General features: G+C 43.5%; 1 protein-coding gene across 5 annotated transcripts in view; it reads left to right on the top strand.

The window, feature by feature from the left end:
• Positions 1-20,442, top strand: part of MAPRE2 (microtubule associated protein RP/EB family member 2) — an 87,424-nt gene that overhangs the window by 19,589 nt on the left and 47,393 nt on the right. For 3 of the 5 annotated variants that reach the window (XM_048938741.1, XM_048938745.1, XM_048938743.1), the window contains exon 2: positions 3,063-3,124. Coding sequence is in view for 3 of the 5 variants with exons in the window: in XM_048938743.1 (XP_048794700.1) it covers positions 3,063-3,124 (62 nt within the window). In the remaining 2 variants the exon portion in view is untranslated. Of the gene's footprint in view, positions 1-3,062; positions 3,125-17,094; positions 17,341-20,442 lie in introns of those variants that run through there. The other 2 variants (XM_048938744.1, XM_048938746.1) reach the window with 2 other exon arrangements.

Raw genomic sequence — 20,442 nt, 5'->3', positions numbered from 1 at the left:
TGGAGAGGACTTTTTTTTTTTTATCATCTTATTTTTGGCTTAGTATCTTGGCTTTTGGCCTGCTTTCTCAAATCCATCTTGCTCATTCCTTGTTTTGTTAAGTTTTTGTGTTTGAAGGGATTTTGTTACAGAAACATATTCTGAGTTGATTTGTGTGAATGCTTTCAGTAGATGGTTCTGTTTGTGGATGTAGCAATAGCTACCAGAAAACAAGTTCATAGAGGGGAAAAGCATGCACTGAGAGAGAGCTTGTGAAAGCTTCCTGAGGTAAGCAGATCAGCCCTGGAGGGCAGTGGTCCTGTTGAATCAACTGACTGTCCCGAGATCCAACAAACACCCAAGAGCAAAAGTCTTTTGAATCTGTCCAAGGCTACCACCAACATGCACTAGATCATGTTCTGGAAGTCATCTACATCTGAGAAAGAGACAAACATAGGGTGCAGGGCTGTGGATACAGCTGGTGAATTGGGGAGCCCCACAAAGTTCTTTCTGATCTCCTTCCTGGAAGCCTGTGGCCTGCCAGTCCAACAGCCTTTGGCTGGGCTTGGACTCACGACTTTGATCCTCTAGGTATTTATCCTCTCCACTTTTACTTCTTGGCCTTTTCCCCACGTTTACCAGTGAAAGAAATGACTTCTCTAGATGTTTTGATAAATTAACTATTTAGGAGGTGGGCACCTATTTTAATGTTAGAGTGGCCTGTGTGTGTACTGGGGAGTATTAAGGGGCTGAATTGTGCTTGCTGCTTCATGCATAGCAGTGCTATGATGCCTGAGTCTGCAGCTGTGAGCAGTGTGGCCTGGCATGTGGAGGAGGGAAGGAGCATCCTTACCTCTCCCTTTTCTTTGTTGCATGCCTTTATCCTTCAACGATTCTAAAGAAGACTCCAGCACCCCATGGTTAGCTCCCTCACATTCAGAAACTAGGACCTCTTCTGCATTCCTTTGTCCACCTAAATGAAATTCTACCTTAATGACCCTGTGTTTCCTACCACTCCCTTGCCTGGATGCTGCTCTGGCATCTCAAGCTAGAAGTACAGGTTGAGGTGTTGGCATGACTTGTGGAGCAGGTGGAGGCCTGGGAGTGCTGCTGCACACAGCGGCAAATGAATGCCAATTATCTCACCAGGCCAAAGCCACCATGCTGCTCATTACCTGTGGCTCAGGTGAGCACCTGCATGCAGGTAGAAGTCAGGAGATGCTGCTGAGGTGTACATGCTTGGTTTGACCTGTCTGTAAATCATCAGTTTTCAGGCATTAGTCACCTCTGTTATGATGACATTTTTTTCCCCTCCCTCCTCTTTTTTTATGATTATGTTGTTTATGGGTGAAGTTCAGTGTGGCATCATTAAACGAACTCTCAAATTGCTGTCTGCTTACTGAAGACAATGAAATAGTTACCTGCCTTTGATGAATAGCACTCTGTTCAGAAAATGTAGCTGAGAAGTTGTTCCATGATCAGATTGTCTATTGCATTTCCAAGGGAATAACCATGCTTCTCCATTGCTTTTACCTGCTCGTTCTGCTCAACAACTTCTGATGCAAGATCACTTCTCTTCAGCATTGTCTTAAATGTTGTCCTATCCTTACAAGTTCTCAAAGCAGTGCTGTTAGATCCCAAGTTCAGTTCAGAGGGTCTACTTGAGTAAAAGCTAACATACCATGTCAGATTTGCTGTTCCTATGCCAGTAGGATGCCTGAGGTTTGTCAGCTGTGCTGGAATCACTTTCCACATTAAACAAATGGAGGAAAAAAAGTACATTGAAAAGCAAAGCTTAAGAGGCTTGGAGAGATTCAAAGAAATGAAACAATAACACGTTTAATAGCTAATTCCTATTCTGGTTTGGCTTTAAGGTAGCTTCAGCTTTCCAGTCTGCTAGCAGGATTCCTAAGTTCTCTGCCAGAATGACTCACAGCTCCTGGAGCTGGGATCCAGCCCTCTAGACAGACAAGCTGTGTTTAGAGGTCTGTTTACCTTTCTCAGATAATAACGTATTGGAGAGAGACTTGTTTTTTGTTTTCCTCCTCTTAAAATAGAGGTTAGGGTGAATGTAAATTCACCTGCTGGAGCTTCTTGTATCACTCAGACTGGATTCAGCCTGAGCACCACTGGGATCTGTAGTTAATGTAGTTTCATGCTGTTCTGCAGAGGTGGATGCCTTCAGAATACCCCTTCCTGCTGGTGTGTCTCAACAAGTTGGCCATGAATGCAAAACAAGCAATAACTAAAGCCTCAATCTGGGTAAACCATTATTTACCTGCTAGGAATGATATTTCCTGCTGACTGAGATGGTGAATTAAGAAATCTAGCCACGTAACCCTGGTATGCAATTCATAACACGAACAGAAAACCATATAAGAAAGCCATATGTGGTTGCTCCTGCTTGTATTTCTGTAGCCTGTGACGTAGCACTTGAGAAAATGGATGTGAGGACAAATCCAGCAGTTGTAGAAAACAGTGCCAAAGAATATGGAAAGGATCAGGCCGTGAATTTGTCTGCTGCAAGGGGGCAGCATCATGGCTTCATTCCTAAGTAAGAAAATTCTAAGGATTGCCAGTGTTTTTTTTTTTAGTTTTGTATTAGCAAAACCATAGGTTTTCCTGGGTATTGGTTCATGTTTCTCAATGGTAGGTTTTTTTTGTTTGTTTGTTTTTTTTTTCCCTCTGTAAATCTGTTAAGGCAAGTGTAGCAAGGCCCTGGTTGCATGACACAATGGTCATAACTGATTGCCTGTGCTCAGCAGAAGCATGGTCAGATGAAGAATCAGCGATGTGCTCAACAATTAAGAATGAACTCTGAATGTAGCCCTGCACAAGGGAGCTCATAGACTTGCTACTATATCAGAGGGACATCTGATTGTTGTGCAGATGTGTTAGACACTGAACTATTGTGTACACAGCTGAATTAGGTTATTGTAATGGGGGACTTCTCCTCTTGCTTCATTTTTAGAATACGGCTATTGCATCGCTGCCCAGCCAATACGGACAAAGACCATTCAGTGATGTATCTATTTATTTCCTGTTTGCTTGTTGAACTAAATGTTTTCATGCTTTCTTTCCAGTACCAAATTGCTGCAAGGAGTAGTTCAAGCCAGCAAACAGGGAAAGTGTTTGGATGCTCAAAGTAAGTACTGTTTCTTTGTATGTATTTGTTACTGTGTTTGTGATTGATAAAATATTCAAGAATTTGCACTTGATTTGTGTTTTTAATGCAGTAGCTAAATAGATTTGACACCAATGGTTAGTAATATTCTTTTGCAATGCATTTGACCACGTAATTAAAAGATTCAAGTCATTAAGAGTTATTCATTCATGCAACAGAAATGATGGAAGCTAAACTAGGTGCCGCAAACATTTTGGATGTAGCTTGTCTTTTTGGCTGGTGTCAGAAGGAGATGCTGGCAGAAAGGAATAAAAGGAGAAAACTACTATTACTACTGAGAACACTGAAGAAAATCATATTCTTATTTTCATTTGTTGCCTTTTTTTAATGTTTACACTTCTGTACACTATTAGCGCTTCCTTTGACATGAAATGGAAAAGCACACCAAATGCTGTTGTACAGGGTTAGTAATTCAGATGAAATGTGAAGTACTGTCCTTTTTTTTTCTTTCTTTTAAATTCCCATATATGTGAGTTAAGACCACATCCCATCCAAGTTGGATGCAAACTTAAATTTTCTAGCCTCCAACTTGATTTCTCTGAAATCCTCTCAGTGAGTCACCTGCAAAGAGATGAACGTTACGGAGAAATGCAAGGCCCACAAGGTGGCAATGTTTAGAAAGGATGCTCCTCCAGAAGATCTTTGTTCCTTCCAGCTGCGATCACTTGCTCCCTTTCTATCCTTGCTGTGCATTACTGCTGCTACACAAGAAGTGATAACTGTTGTCAAAATGCAGCGCAGGATGCCCAGTAATATAATTCTTGTTGGAATAAATGAGCCAGTGGCACTGCACACTGTGCTGTGGTGTGTACTGTGTATGCCTTTTCTCTTGGCAACATTAATAGTTTGCAGTACAGGGCTGGGGGTGTGGTTATTTGTAGCTAGTGCTGAAAATATGTATAGCACTGAAACGATCCTGAGGCTGTATAATGAAGCACTTTCATCTTTAAAATGGACCACCTTGCTTCTGTTAGTGCTTGAAAAGCTGTTACAAGCCTAACTTTGGATGGGGGTAGGAGACGTTGCACTTTGTGGTGGTACTTTCATTCATACTTTTTCATGTAGTTAAGTTGAAAGTGAGAGGTTTATGTCTGGGCTATTTTAAAGCCTCATTTCACAGTGAAACTGGGGATTTGCTCCAAGTTATTTAGTGTCCTTAAAAAAAAAAAAAAAAAAAAAAGTTTGCAAAATTGGTCCAGATTCATAATAAACAAAGTAATTATTCAGGGTAAACTCTATGGGAAATATAAGAATTGCCTGTGTTAACTGGTACAGATACACTTAAGGAAGCTGACACTGGGAGAGTTAAAACAGGAGCCTCAAAATCATCAGGTTGCTTTCAGAGCAATTACAAGATATTCAGGTCTCAAGAGCACCCAGAAAGAACAGTATATACTCTGGAGCTGAAAGAGGCTTGTAAGCAGCAAGGATGAAACAGGGATGAACTACAGGAGAAATGTGATACCAAGAGCCAGGAAAATGTAATGTGGACATGCTCCTTCCCTCGAAGGTGTGGCAGATGGAATTGCAGTGGGGCAGTGCCCTGTACTCATCTGAGGCAAATTTCATCTAGCTCTATTCCTGCAGGAATGCAGCTTCATTATTGTTGCTATACTGCATTCTCACAAGTATTTTGGAGCTACAGGAAGTTTGAAGAATGCTATGAGCACTGAGATAGGATATAGTCTGGTCATACGGATGTTCATTTGGTGGTCATGTACTGTGTCTCTAATTGGAAGTTATCTGAAACATGCAGTTTTCCTATAATTAGTAACCTTACTCTTGAAGCAACAGAGGGCTCTCCGTTGTATTCTCCATGAGTTGCTGCTCACTGTGCAACCGTTCCTCTCCAAATCCTTTAGTTCTTATGACCTATGGTCAAAATAAAAGTGTATCCACCAGCCTCTAACACCAGAGGTTCTTTTTATTGCTAGAGAATTAGCTGAACTTAGAACTGCAGAAAGTAAATCCATGTGACATACTGCTATATGCTAGTTGTTGCTCAGGAAACCTTCCAATCATGTTCTGGTGCATTTGAGGCTGGCAAACAAGCATACTTTTTGCTGGAGTTAAGTTACATGGAGAATAACATAGGAATGAATGTTGGAGCATCCAAGAATTTTATAGTTCTCACATGAGTTCAGAAATTTTGTGTTAGGATTGCGGGTAGGAGAACAGAAAACAAATTTTATTTATATATAAACACACATCCGTGTATAACATATGCTGAACTACTGATCTGTGATTTGTTCAGGGGGGGACCTGAACAAAAAGTCTTGTATGATCTTTTCTCATTCCTCTCTTGTGCAGAAACAAATACTCCCTGGTTCTTCATGCAAATGCTGCATTGAGTTACGTAAACTGTGAAGAATAAAGGCACTTCCCTCTCACTTCATTCTCCTTGCATGCCAGCACCAGCAGTGGTGTAGAATAAATGCTGCTTCTAGATAAGTGAGCTCTGTTTCCAGCTCGGTAGGAACCCTGCTTGCTTCCCCAGACTGGTCCCCTTAATTCCTACCACAGAAGACCTGACTTCCCTAAGGGCTGCTTTGAACTTTCAGCCAAAAGAATTCAGATGTATGAAATATTTGAACTTCTGGGCTGAGCGGACAGCTTTGAAAGCCTTTTCATCCTGTGGAAACAATGTCAGGTCCCCCAAAAAGCAGTGGAGGACATCTGTTTGGGAGTCAGTTCTGTATAGGACACAGCTGCTTTATAATGTTGTTTTGATCCAACATGAGAAAACGGGAGACCTAAATTCTGAACCTAACGGAGAAAAGTTAACTGAAGTGGAATGTTTGCGTATGGCTTTGTAAGCACCAGTCCTTGTTCCCTTCTTAACTTGGGAACTGGTTAGTTTGAATAGCCATTTATGGTATTGTCTGAAAATATTATGAACTTTGGGGTGATATTTATTTTTTCAGCATCCCATACCAAAAATTATCCCACAGAATCACAGCAAAGCAGTGATTCATCAGGAACATAACTTAGCTTTTCTGAACGATAGCACGTGGGTTTGCTAAGACTTAATAATGAGATCCTTTCAAATGCAGAAGCTGACAACAGCACTGACATAAATTCACAATCACAGTAACACAGAGGCTTGTGCTTGGAGTTTTTATTAAATAGAAAACTCATTTTCTATTGTAATGAGGATATTATGCTGTTTTTATGCCACTAGTACCTTTTGTGCTCAAAATGTTACAGAGGCCTCCTTTTTCATTTATACACAGTATGAGTGTTGCTATTTTGTGCCACAACCATCAAAATCATGACAGTATGCAACAGAAATAAGAATGATACCTCTATTTGTGTTTTTGTTGTTGTCGCCTTCTGTGTTTTGCCTGTCAATGATGGTTCATTTATAAATTGGTGAATAATTGATAAAGAATAACTCAAGTATGATTCTGGTTTTATTCTACCAACAATCTTTTTTTTTTTTTTTTTTTGTAGTACCTTTATAAAAGACAAAAACACAAAACTTTGTCAGATGTGTCAAATATGAGATATTTGTAGTGCATCCAGATGCTGTAAAATAGCTGTTTCATTTTTCAGAGCAATGTCTGGATTTTATAAATATAGTCTTGCAAATGTAAGTAGAACCTCAGCTGGCTCTATGCAGTCATCCTGCATCTGCTGACAGACAGGTTCAGTTAGGGGCAACAGAGGACCTGCTTCTAAAGCCTGCGGACTATTGCAGATGTGGTGAGAAGTGTGAAGCCGTGTGCTGTGGCCATGTTTCTGCCTGTATCCCATTCTGTGTGAAGTGCACCTGTACTGTGATGTGCTGGGTGCCAGGTGGCCTTCTCTCTGATGCTGTGACTGAAGTAAGAACCTGAGCAGCAGATGCCGGGGTGTTCAGGGCCTCCCCAAGCTGAGAAAAATCCAGTGGGAAGGATTCTGACCTCTGGACATGTCCCTGAAGAGCACAGTGCCTGCCAGGAGCCCAAAGAAAGGCTTAGAAAAGCTATGTGAAAATTCTTCCTCTACCGAGGAGAGAATTTTGGTGGGGATTTTTAGGTTTAGTGTTTGGGTTGTGTTATAGGTAGTTTTCTTAGTTTTTTTTGTTTGTTTTCGTGTTAATTGGTTGTTGTGGTGCTTGTTGGCTTGTTCTTTTTTTGTTGCTTTTTAATTCAAATTTCAGCATTTTCAGTATTTCTTTGCAATCACTGTGGGTGGAAACTTACTCTTTATTAGTTGGCTTCTTAGTCTCTGATGTCAGTAAATTGCCCATTGATCTGTGGCTTCCAGAAAAAATCACCCTGTATGCAGTCACAGTAAAGCATGAGCTGCCAGCAATGCACAGCAGGCTCATGAGGTCAGGTGGATGCAAGGCGTATTTAATTCAAGGAGTTATCCTTAGGTTAAAAATGTTGCTTATAATAATGTCACCTTCAGCCTTCTTGGAGGCTTGATTAGCCAGAAGTAGGGTGTGGGACAGCTGCTGCTGTGTGTTCTGCTGTTGCGTTACAAGGTGGTAAAATTAGAGGTTTTCAGTTTCTTAGGACCTAGTAATTTTCTGCCCTCATTGTGTTTACTCTGCTATTAACTCAGAGCTTACACCCAAGCCCAATTTTTGTGATTACCAGTATCTTCTCCTGCATTTGTTCGTCCTTCAGCGTGGTGCAGGAGCAGAAGGGAGGCCTGTAGAGGCAGAAGCCTACACAAAGTCCAAGTGGCTCAGCCTCCAAAACCTCAGCTGGAGACCTGCCACCCTACCGTAACGGTGCAGCTCTGTTAGAAGTCTGCTGTGAGCAGTTGGGCTGGCTGAGCATCACAGTGCCAGTGTGGGGAGTGCCAGTCCGAGTTTTCTGTCAATAAATATCCACAGTACAAGGAAAACAGTGGTGCCCTCAAGCTGAGCTTTATGAAGTGGCTTCCATCAGCTTCATCCTCTTACATGAGGCCTGGATTTGGCTCATCGCTAATGACCTGAGTGGGCTGCATGGAATAAACACACTGTGAATAGTGCTGTAGAAAATACTGTTACATTACATTGGACATTTTCAAAACAGTAACTGGTTCCCACCTTGTGTCTTTATAGAAGAACACTATTGATTGCATTCAAGTGTTTTCAGACTTGATCTGATTTCATAACTCAGATCTTTTTTGTCTAATATAAGCGGCTTCGTGTAATCACTCTTCTAAATCAAAAGCTTATGTTTGACAAGTGGGTCACTGGTTAATGGAAGCCAGTCAATCCAGCTGTTTATCTTTTCACTAAGATCATGCGCTTTCTGTATGCTCTTGTCTGTTCAAAATGCAGATGTGTATGTTTCCAATAGCACTCCCTCTATTTTCAAATAGGAACCTGAGATTTATTTTGTTTTATCTGTCCCCTACATTCAAATAAACAAATCACAGAGGTATTTCAGCTGGTATCACATTTGATCCACAAATATGTATCACTGGTTGTGGTATTATTCATTTGATTTTATAAAAGAAAATGCACAGAAGCTCACAAACATTATTTTAACCTCCCAGGCCCCAGCATTTTATGTGTTTCTGTGAACAGATCCACCTTCCATTACAGCAGCCCAATAGTAACTTTCTTCCAACTTGCTTTGTCTCTTAACAAACAGACTTTTTTTTGCTAGTTCTGAATTTCAGAATTCCAGAAAGTGCTGGTAGTATGCTGTATCTAAATAAAGCACTTGCAGCATCAGGCTAGTAACAGGCTCAAAGTATTCATGGAAACTTGGTCTGATATGCCAAGTTCCAAAAATCCACTTAGGAAATGTCTGTCTGTGAGATAAGTTTCCTGGCACAGTTTGCTAATCTTTGTTGTTTGGTTTGTTTGGTTGTTTTTTTGCTTTGTTTTGTTTTTATTCAGAGCACTAGCGTAAGTGTAACACTATGGTTAAAATTATCTATGAATATTTTTCCTCTTTATTTGACAACTATCTTACTGATGAAGACTGAGTAAACAGTAAGGTACTAATCATTTACTGTTGGAAAAAAAAAATAATCTATCTTTTGTCAATAGATGAGGAAACTATCACTTGTTCAAGGTTAGTAATACACTTACGTAAGGGAGCAATAATATTGTATTTAAAAGAATGACTTCTTGCTCCCAAAGAAGCAACGCTGCTCAGTTTCTCTGAGTTGGTGATTGTAAGTAAACCCTTGCAACCTGGTGTTTGGGAGGTGCCCTCAAGGGTTCCAGCTGTGATGTGTTAAGAGGAGATGTCTCACCTACAGTGAGGAGCTGTGGAGGTGATGGAGTCATAAAAACAGGTGTTGGGGCTTGAGGTGTCTGCGTGTGAGTGTGTATGCACCTTAGCTCTTACTTCTGTAGTGCATTCTTCTCGTTCTGTAGATGAAATGAGGCGTTATTAGCTAATGACAGTGTGTTAGCCGGGACAATAGGCACACTGGAGGCTTTGTGTGGGGGAAGGAAACCGGTGTGACCCAGGTTCTCTGCAGGTGGCTGATGAAGGAAAGTGGAAACTGCCAGAGCACTACAGAGGGTGATGCTTGACAAAGGAAGGGTGGAAAAAGAATAGGAGAAGGAACAATGGGAAACCCCAGATGGGGAAGAAATCTCGAGATGAAAGGAGGAGCCACTCATCTCATTATAGCGATGGAGAAAAGGGGCGGGTTTGCTTAGCTGCAGAGCCAGTTAGGAAGAGCAAACTTAGCTAAAAGAACTCATGCATCAGAAAGCAAACCCTGGAAGAAGAGAGTGTGACCCAGCACCTGCCATGAGGGCAAGGCAGGGGAAATTTGTGCAGACAAGTGACAATGTTTTGAGGAAGCTGGTTGTAACAGCAGGGCCTGATTCTGTACTTGCAAAATGAGGAAAGCTGGCAGAAAATAGGTTTTGTAAGATGCTATAAATGTATGAGATAAAAAGCAGTTATTGAGAGAAGGGTGAAATGCAAACAAAAACAAACACAGCTCTTTTTGTGTAATTTCTTGGCGTTTGCTAATTTGATGGGCACTTAATGCATGCTCTGTAAGAGAACTTTTTGTAGCATGCTGTAAGAACATGAGTAAACCTCCTATTTTGCAGATAGGCACTGGGTTCCTGAGTTCTGCAGTTGCTGAATGGTCACACACTACTGAATGATTTGGCAGTAAGATTTTGCTCTGAAGCAGGCATGAATGCGCTCTGTATTTCTTTCCCATTACCTAAAGTATGTAATAATGTTTATGTTGGCATTTTGAAGGGTGTGGGAGGACAGACACCTAATTAACTGTTTCCTGGGGCAAAGTAACCCCTTCAGATGTTGGTCTGTAATGGTTCTGCCCTTTTAGTTGTTTGGTTGAAGCATTTTTGATTTCAAAAACTCTATCAACCTCTGCAGGAACCATTGTTTTCTTGTGCCAGGCCTCTCTCTTCTTTAGCAGTGGTGTCTTGGACAGCTTGGTAGACTTTGGCAAGTGTAATTTTCCTTGTGATAGCTATAATCCTATGCAAACTTTGCATGTTCAGTAACTCTAATGCTGGTACAGGACAAAGGCCAGTGCTGTAAGTAGTTCTTGACTGATAATCATTGCAAAGCTTTTAAACTTCTACTTATGTTATATAGAGGTACTATGCATTCATATGTGGCATTTAGTTACTTGGATAACATACACAAATAACTGTCAACTACAAATCTCTTGCTGCACAACATGAGCAGAGAATCACTTATGATTATTAGCTATTCTTGAATTCCTGGTATATAATAACAGTGCCAGGTCAAGTTTTCAGCACTGTAGTGTAACAGGTACTGCTCAAAATCATCACCTACCAATAAGGTATCACTGTAATGCAGGACCTCAGGCATATCAGGTTTTCATGCTAGAAACCTGTACCCTTGACAGATAGCATTGCAAAGCATTTGTCCTCCCTAATCTTCCCTACATTGCTTTTTTGAAACATGTCATTAGACTGAAGTGTCTTTAAAGTACATTGCTATTATATTTTGTGTCGAGTATAAGAATGACTGTTAGAGAGTTAGATTTTCCATTTCTGTATGTTGCTTTTTTATTTCACCATTTTTCCACCCACTTATCTTGAATTCCAGGAAAGCCAAGAAGGTTCCTTGAAAGCTGAAAACACTTAAAGGAAAGAAAAAAAAAAAAAAAAAAAAGCTAGATTCCTCTTCTACTCTTACATTTCTGAAGCCTTCAATTATTTTGCCAGTCATAATTTGATGGATTGTTTTTATATAGTATACAAATGTCTGAAGTTCTGATCATTTTATATCTTAACAAGTTACACCACGAACAACTCCAGCCAAATACTTCCATGTAAATGTGCGTGCACAAGGAGTGAGTCAGGCCCTTCTCTTTATTCTTTTTATTCAGTATTAAAGACAGGGTGAGATGGAAGAGTTGTTATTTCAAGCATTTGTTGATCACAGCTGACGTTTATAGGTGTTCAAATGAAGCGACTCCCCAAAATGTGCCTGAAAGCTTGTGATAACCCAGTACATGCTAAATGTTGACTAAAGAATTCAAATATTGATTTGGTCTGAAGTAAAGGGAAGTAGAAATTTCTCCTTTTTGTAGCCATCATTCACTGAACGTTTCCTGCTGTCACTGCTTTTTGTTATGTAGGAAGTGTTGTGTAAAAAGCGTTTCACATTCAGTGTGAGCTAGTAGTGTTTTTAACCTCGAAACCTTTGATATATATTGAAGAATGCTTTTTTTTTTTTTCTCTCCTGGATAGGAGTTGTTTTTCTATAAAGCAGGCAGATTTAGCTAAATCCTGAAAGTGCTGAGTTCAGCAAGCTATCTATTAATTCTAATCAAACAATTTGAACAACGTTAAAGTATATGATTTGAGTCACAATATCTGCTCTGTTCGACAGTTTTTGCAATCGTGTTTCTGTGAACAGCAACAACAAAAGAAAATCCTGGGTTGTTTTTGTTTTTGTTTTAGACTGTTTTTGAATCTTGAAATAATAGTCTGATTTCTATTTGCTTTCTACAGCAACTACAAAAGGTAGCTAGCTGCTACCTTTCTAAAGAAAAATGCCCACAGGCTGTGGCTCTTCAAGACTATCCTCTTTAGTGAGGAATTCATACAGTACTGGCCAGATTGGATTTGCAGCTTATGGCTAAATTTTCAGGAATGCCACGCTGACAAAGACCTGAACTTTTCTCTCACTCTTCCTCCCAGGCACAGAACACTTTAAAATGTGAAATATGACCTCTGAAATATAAATATGCCCATATATTTAAAAATAGGCTTGAATTACCTCACAGGCATATGGTCCATGCACATTGTCTAATTGGGACAGCCCTCTCTTTCTTTCTCTTTCTGTCTCTCTCCAGGGAAGGCAAATAATCAAGACTTTGCTTAAAGTGGCAACAGTATGATCCCCAGGGGTGGGAAGCTCATTCTTTATCTACAGGATGTCTGGAGTGATAAGTAGCTGTTTTAATAAAATTCATGCAGTGTTTCTTTGTCCTGACAAATCATTACTGTTTGCTCTTTGGCATGATTAATTTAAATGCAGCATGCCCTGAAACATACAGCATCGAAGGAAGTAATGGCATGGGAGAGTTGGTTTGGTGCCATGTATACAAAGAGAAACGTACAGTTCTGGTTTAGAGTTATCATTTTAAGTGATTTTACATCACAGTGGGAGCTTTCCTTTGGCTTAATCAGTGAGGCTGTTGGATGATATGTCAGTGAAACAGGAAATGTGAGCTCTTCTGCACGGGCCAGGTTAGCCTGAAACATATCGTACAGCACATCGCATCTGATATGCGTTCCATGGGTTAGTTAACACTGCTGTTGCTAATTCCCCTATGGATGTTTCTGTGTAATTGTTATCATTACAGGTTGGAACCATGCATTAATTTAGGCTGGCACAAACTAGTGCTCCCTAACAGATGTGTAGTTGCAGATATCACATCTGCACTTCCATTAGATAACATGCAAATTGGGATTTCCTAAGGCTTCTGTTTTTAGTTTACTAATGAAACTCTTATTCAAGGTGTAGGCTATTCGATATTAGGCTGATTCTGTCACAGTGCACTCATGATTTTATCCATTTTACTGAAAATACTCATACTGGGAATGAAGTGAGTCTGTGTACCTTGATGAACGGGGGCTTCCTTTAACAAGATGCGTCCAAGCCTTCAGGGTAACTTTTCTAGCTCTTTCCAACCTTTTCCTACTTTATTCATTTATTTTCAAATCTGAACACGGTTGACCAGATCCTTTGTGTACCTTCGTGTACAACCTGTTCCTGATGAATGTACACACTTGAATGCTAAAAATAACTTTAATTTTGCTTTAACAGGCTGTAAAACCTTTATTTTGTGGATGTCTGTTAATCTCTATTCTGATAAATTAGGAGTACGGGAAAATGGTACTTGAATTACAAAAGTGGACTACATTGGTCAGGATTGCTGCTTTCTGAAAGGCTCTGCTACCTTCCAACTCTTAGCCTGGAGTTTTCTCATTCTTTCCCAGTGAAAAAACTGCACGTGTGACAGGAGTGTTCATGAAACTCCTCTGAGAAGAGAAGCATGTTGGCCAAAATAATCATACTGAATGGTGTTTGCTGTAGTTTGAGGCTGCAGCTGAGGAGTATTCTGAGAGCAGTGCAAGGAGTAATATCACACAGGGACTCCTTTGCTAATTTGAGCAAGTATGGAAGATATCAGAGATGAGGGATGCTCACTGGCATTCTTGATCTCCCTTCCACCACAGAAAGAAGTTACTCAAGCAGTGGGGAATTTCTGCAGTCATTAATTGTAATTTGCAATTTGGCTGTGTCATATAAAGCTCACTACAACTGGTGTTTTTTTAATTGTCTGACAAATATGTTTGTTGAGTTCTCTAGTGTGGCTAGAGACATTCACTCTGTTTTCAGAGGCTGTACATTGGGCACTTCTTGTCAGTGCTAAAATATCATAAGTAATTTCCACATCAGCTAGATAGTACGAAGTTCTGCCTTGAGACATCTGAGGCTTTTCAGCCCCTGCTGTTTGGGCTTTTAGGGGATTTTTCTTTCAGGCATTATAAATTGTGCTGCATAGCCATTTTACTACAGCAAGTAACAAGGAACTGGAAGTGAAAGTTCTGAAGAGAAAGGAGCAAGCATAATTTTAGAGAATAATGTTGAGGGCTGTTGAATTTCCACTCTGCCTGTTTTACCATGGTGGAAATTGTACTGAAACGTATGTACTGGTATAGAGTGGTGCTTCTTTCTGTCTGTAGCTCAGCTGAAGCTCTCTCGTGAAACTGTGGGATCAGCCAAACTCAGGTAGGAGATGAGGAACAACAGGTTAATGCAGTGTGGCGGGAAGGCAGAGCATTTCTGTCCTTAGAGAGCTTCAGGATTTGGCTGGAGAAAGCCACTCGTGCCCTGAGCTCATGGTGGCAGTGGCAATCCTGTTCTGGGCAGGAGGTGGACTGGGGACCTCCATATGTCCCTTCCCACCACTGCTGCTGCTGTTCTTGATGCTTGAAGATCTGTTGCATCAAGCTTTGTCATCTCCACTGTGCATTAATTGGTTTCTTGGCTCAGTTTTGCTCACTTTTGCTCAGTTGACTTGTCAGATGTGAGTACTAGATTTCAGTACTTTCTATTTATCACATATATATGTGTTTTAACACTGCTCTGACCTTTAGATCTTTAAGCTCATATGCCCACTGAATCCAAAAGCTGTGCGGCCAGCAAGGATGCAGTCACCTGGTAATACTGGCAGGTACCTGTTTCTCATCCTGATAAATTAGGAGGAGTTATGTCTCAAATCTGTGCTCAGATTGACGAAAACAGAAAGACCACATGGTGGCTTCCTGCACATAAAGATAAGAGCTGCATTGACGGACCACACAGTGCTTGAAAATGGTGGTGTAACAGAAGGAATGCCACGCATGCCAGGTCAATGCTGTGCCCTGTGCTCCTTGGGCTGTGCTAGATTAATCAAATCAGCATGTGTTGTCTGTAGCCCTGCAACAAGCAGCTTCTGCCTGTGCCTGGCTCAGCCTTGGTAAAGGTAAGGCACTTCACTGAGGCAGTTCTTTGTGCTTAAATCCTTATGGAAAGGCAAAGAGGTGTCTAAAGGGAAGCTGCCACACTGTCCTTACTTGTGCTTCTCTGCTGTACCTCTGCCAGTGCGTTTGAAGTGGTTTGGGAGGCTTCAATAAAGAAGCTTCTGTTCTCTGTAACTGGTGAAGAAGTAAAAATATTTTTACAAATTAGGGTAACAGTGTTTTATAGCTGGCTGCCTGGCAGAGCAGGTAGGGTTATGTCTGGCAGCTGAAGGCCCACTATAGATTATTTTTACATTCTGTCACCATGTAGTGTTTCTGGCTTCTCTCTGGTCATCAATGTTACTAAGACACTTATTGGCCCTCTCTGCAAGATATATTTTGGTGCTTGTTTTTAAACAGACTCAAAGGAAACTTTCTCCAGCGGGTTACTGTTGTCAGATGAATTGAGCATTTTTTTCAATAAAGTATGTCATCTGCAAAGGGCCAGAGGTTGGTTACTGGAAACATCATTTTTTTCTCTTTGGAGTATTGGAAAACCTGGCAGAGGCAATAAATAACACCTCCAGCCTCAGTGTTCAGAGGGCTATGGCAAACCCGCTGGCTGATGTGATTTCTGTTAGATTGCTCTGAGCGCATGTGTTACTGTGTGATGCTGATTTAAGCTCAGGTCAGTTCTTAACTGAGTACTGTGCAGTCAGTGTGGAGGTATTGACTGCACTCATAGTTTCTCTTTGAATCCAAAATCTATATTGTGGGCATAACCATGTAAACTCAGCTTTCAGCAGTGTCATTTAGCCTGAAAGGTTAGGTAAGGTTTCAAGGGAGATTTGGGCTAGATGTTAGGAAAAAATTATTCTCAGAGTGGTGAGGCAGTGGCACAGGCTGCCCGGGGAGGTGGTGCAGTCACCATCCCTGGAGGAGTTCACTGTGTGGATGTGGCACTGAGGATGTGGTTTAGTGGGCATGGTGGGGATGGCTGGTGGTTGGGCTGGGGGATCTTAGTGGTCTTTTCCACCCTTAATGATTTTGTGATTATTATAAGGATTGGTTAAAATCTTGTGGGGTTTTTTTTTTCCTTTTATGAAAAAAAGCAATCCTACCTGATGTATTAATCGAATCAAACTAATTTGAAAGTGTTCTTTCACATTCAGCAGCCTTGAGGCCATAGAGAGAGAGCTGCTTAGACACTGCGCTCATAGCCGCCCTCACAGGTTTCAGGGCAGGGGAGACAAGTTGTGAGCAGCTTGCTGGTCTGTTTGTCAGTAGGATGATTGAGGTGTGAGTTCCGCTGTGACTGTGGCATGTGGGGAGGTACAGCGTGGCAAGGGCCAGGCCTCTGAGGAGGTGGCTGTCCCTCCTTTGGCTTCAGACATCAGAGGGCAGCGCTGGCTTGAGGAAGGAAGTGTGGAGATGGTGAATGCCTGGCACCTGCAGGAGGGGCAGGGCTGGGGCGTGAGGAGCGCTTCTAACCGCGGGCTGGGAGATGAGCAGTGCGTATGGTGGTGCTGGTAGGCCGCCTCCTGCATCGCCAGGCTCTGCTCCCTCCTTTCTGACCCAAGCAGGATGGTCAGGGCACCGTCACTTCCCTCAGTGTAAGCCTGAGGAGCCTGGAAGTGCAGTGTGAGGGCCGTGTGGTGCGATCAGTGCGGCTGCAAGCAGAGCCTGGGCATCCTCACATGCGGGGACAGAAATGCCATCGGTGAACTCAGACTTCCTTACGCTATTTCTTTTTTTCTTTTGTTTTTGTGGTTGGGAGTGCATGATTTGCGACGTTTTGTACCGTTTAGTATTTACTCATTGTGTATTAGGTGCCAGGTCGGCTCTGTGCCGTCGCCCCCACACGCGCTGCCGCCACCCGGGCACGAGGGCCGCGGCGCTGGGTGGCGGAGGAGGAAGGGGGGGGGATGGCGGGGGTGGCGCGGAGTCGGCCGGTTGCCATGGCGCGGGGCGGTCACGTGGCGAGGCTGACGCGCGGGGCGGGGCGGGGCTGGCGGCGCGAGACGGCAGCAGCGGCGGCGGCGGCAGCGGCAGCACCACCTTCCGCAGAGCAGCGGCAGCAGCAGCAGCAGCGCAGCGCGGGGAGGCGCGGAGCCGCGGGAGCGCCAATGCCCGGACCGACCCAAGCCCTGTCCCCAAATGGCGAGAACAATAACGACATCATCCAGGACAACGGCACCACCATCATCCCCTTCAGGAAGCACACGGTGCGGGGGGAGCGCTCCTACAGGTATCGCTGGGGGGCGGCGGCCGGGCGCTGAGGTGTGGGGGGGGCCGTGCGGAGCGGGGCCGGGCGGCGCTCAGCCCCCTCCCCCCAATACGCATAGATTGAGAGAGAGGCGGCGCGGCATTGTGCGGGAGGCGGGGGGTGTCCTCGGCCGGGGCGGAAGATGCATCAAGAGGAAAAAAGAAAAAATGATAATTTAAAAAAAAAATTAAAATTAATGATTTAGGAAAAAAAAAAAAAAAAAACACGAAGGAGGAGGAAGAAAGAACCCGCCCGTCAGTCGCGCAGGGAACCGCAGCGCCGGGCGCGGCCCCCAGCCCAGCCCCGCTCCTAGGGGTGCGGGCCCGCCGCTTTGTCGCAGCCCCGCGCCCGGTGGCATTGTTCGCTGCGGGTCGCGGCTCCGGGGCCGGGCACGGCCGCTCGGATGCTGCGCGCTGACAGCGAGCGGAGCCTCTGCAGGGAACGCCCCTGGAGCAGGAAATGGGGCTGCCCGCGGGCAGCGGCCCCGGGGCGGGCTGCGCTGGGTCGCAGCGGCGCTTCTCCGAGGAGAACCGCAACGTCTGCGGCTCCGGCGGGCGCTGCCGGCCGCTGACAGCCGGCGGAGGGCTCCGTGCTGGCGCCTTGCCGTGGGGCGGGGAAGGCTACCGGGAGCCGAGCGCGGCCGGGCTGCACCGCGGAGCTGAGCCGTGCCGCCCCCGAGCCTGGTCCTGCCTCTGTAGCGCAGCCCCGGTGCGTGCGTGGAGCGCGGAGCCGCGGTGCCGAGGCGGTGCGTGCTCTCGGTGTTGTTGTTTGCTTTTGTGAAGAGCTGTATCTGCTGGCAGGAAAAAATGGAGCCTTTGCTTCCTATCCCTAAATGACTGCTCAGCACTAACTAGTTCTATGGTTGAGGAAAGCTGTGTTTCCACTGCACTGCTGAGTAGAAATATGAGGTGGACGCACGACAATTCATTGCAAGCCAACCTTCAGTTATTCTAGCATGCACCCTAAATGCTGCAGCTTGCAATCTCACTGCTTGCCTTCAGAAGGCTCTTCTGGAAAACCTCCCTTGAATGGAATTCTCCATTATTCTTTTGCAGCACGTAAATACAGTCTCCAGCAGCTATCAACAAGTCGATTTGCTAGTCCTTCTGTCTGCTTCACCCTGCACTGAGCTATGTCTAGGAAAGGCGTTTTGTGAGACAGCTGTATTGAGCACATGATGACAGAAATAATTGCATCAATTGCCCAATTTTCCAGAAAGCATGAACTTGTGCAGCATGTGTATGAAAGGCAAATTCTTCCCAGCGCAAGGCGCCTTGCATGGCTTTGCATCCTTCTGCCCGTCTATGGGAATATACAAGAATGCAGGGCAGATAATGCTAATATTGCATTCTATCTTGGGGAGGTAAGCAATCCAATTAAAATTATTTTAGAAACAAACCTTTAATGTATAAAAGGAATAACTCAATTAAAGAATCCTACTTTGGCTCCTTGTGGAAACCCACCCTGCCCTGCAGAGTCATGGCACCTAGATCTGTAGGTTCACTCTCACTGGAGAGAGAAGATGCTTAGCTTTCAATCTGTAGCTCAAAGTACTTCATGAAGCTTTCCTTCTGAAATATCCAGCTCCTGCCAGTTGAGCTGCCTGTGAATCCTGATGAAGTTTGAACAAGGTAAACTTGGTGGTACCAATTTGCAAGTCAGGAATCTGATACGAGAGGGATTCCCTGGTGTTACCATCATACTGAGAGTGCAGCGAGGAACTGAACCCACACCACAGTCCCAGCCTTGTGCTGTGTGAAGCCACAAATAGTCCTTACAAGCTGTCCAGAGCACATATTATGTTTTGCAGACTGGGACATACAGGCCAGAGGTGTTAAGTTTCTCCTCCACCCTCGTTTAGTTGGTAAATGGAAACAGGTTGCTTTGGTGTAAAATGCGGTCGTGGGGAGATGTTGTCTTCTGCAGTAAATAATAAAATCAGAAAGTAATAATAACTAATGATAAGAGTGAATCTGTACTTCTCTGATCACGTGCTCCTTCTGTCACAAAGGAAGGAATTGCATGTGTCAGCTGTACGTGTTCCAGATCAGGAGACTAACTTTACAATGTGGTTGGAAGTGAGGTGTTGTTTTGTTGGCCTGAAATAGATTTGTACTTGTTTTGGAGAACAGCATTAAATTTAAGTATAGTTTCTTTTCTGTGTTCAAAAAAAACTGAAAAAATTCAGTGAGAAACCAAATCAACAGCTGGGTGGAGAATTGTTCTCAAGTAAGCATGTCTGCAGTGGTTCCTGGCAGAGTTGGAGTATTCTGTATGGCTGATCAGCTCACCGTATTTTTTCGAAGCTCTATTCGTTGCAGGGGAGTTGGAGTAGATGACCCTTAAAGGTCTCTTCTAACTCAAAGGATTCTATGTACATTTCTGAAGGAATCTCCTTAAGATGCTTGGTTCTCCTTAGTCATCTTCTTGGAAACTGCTCTTTGAGTGCCTGTTCCTTCTGTGCAGCTATGGACCTGCATGGAGCGGATGTGCTGCTGCACCCTGCTTTGGGCAGGAGGCGCTGCTCACCCCAAAGCTGTGCTCTGCTGGGTGCAGTGAGTGAATGATTCCACTGAAGTAAGAAAAAAAGACGATTTGTGTGGACGATGTTAATAGTTCAAGGTCCAGACTTGTTGAGAACTTGTGGAAAGGAGACTGAGTAAAATGCAGCGAGTTGTTGTTGTCCGCTGATACTGTAAATGCTCCTGGAGCAAATGCTGCTAACCACATTAGTAACTTGGCATGTTATTTCCAGAGGTGTTTACTCTTGGCCTAACTGCTGCAATTTCAGGTCATAAGTTCCATCCTAGGTTGTAATGGAAGCATAAGAAAGGCCATTGGAAATGTTTGTAAGAGACCACACCCTAGAAATGTGGCCTGTGCTTCTCTAACAACTGCATTTGTGATAAGTCCGTGCCTTGCAAGCACCCAGAGGGCAGCACAGTGTTCACTGCTCCCTGAGAGAAGCAGGGACCCTGAAGAAAGCCGTTGTGTTTCAGCTCAGACCCTTCTCTTTTCTTTCACTTTCGTAAAGCTGCCTTCCTGCCTCTACTGCGGCTGCTCATCTGAAATCTTGTTTTGTGA

This window comes from Lagopus muta, chromosome 3 (genome assembly GCF_023343835.1).
Source record: "Lagopus muta isolate bLagMut1 chromosome 3, bLagMut1 primary, whole genome shotgun sequence".
Lineage (NCBI taxonomy): Eukaryota > Metazoa > Chordata > Aves > Galliformes > Phasianidae > Lagopus > Lagopus muta.
This window is presented reverse-complemented; position numbering and strand designations above follow the sequence as displayed.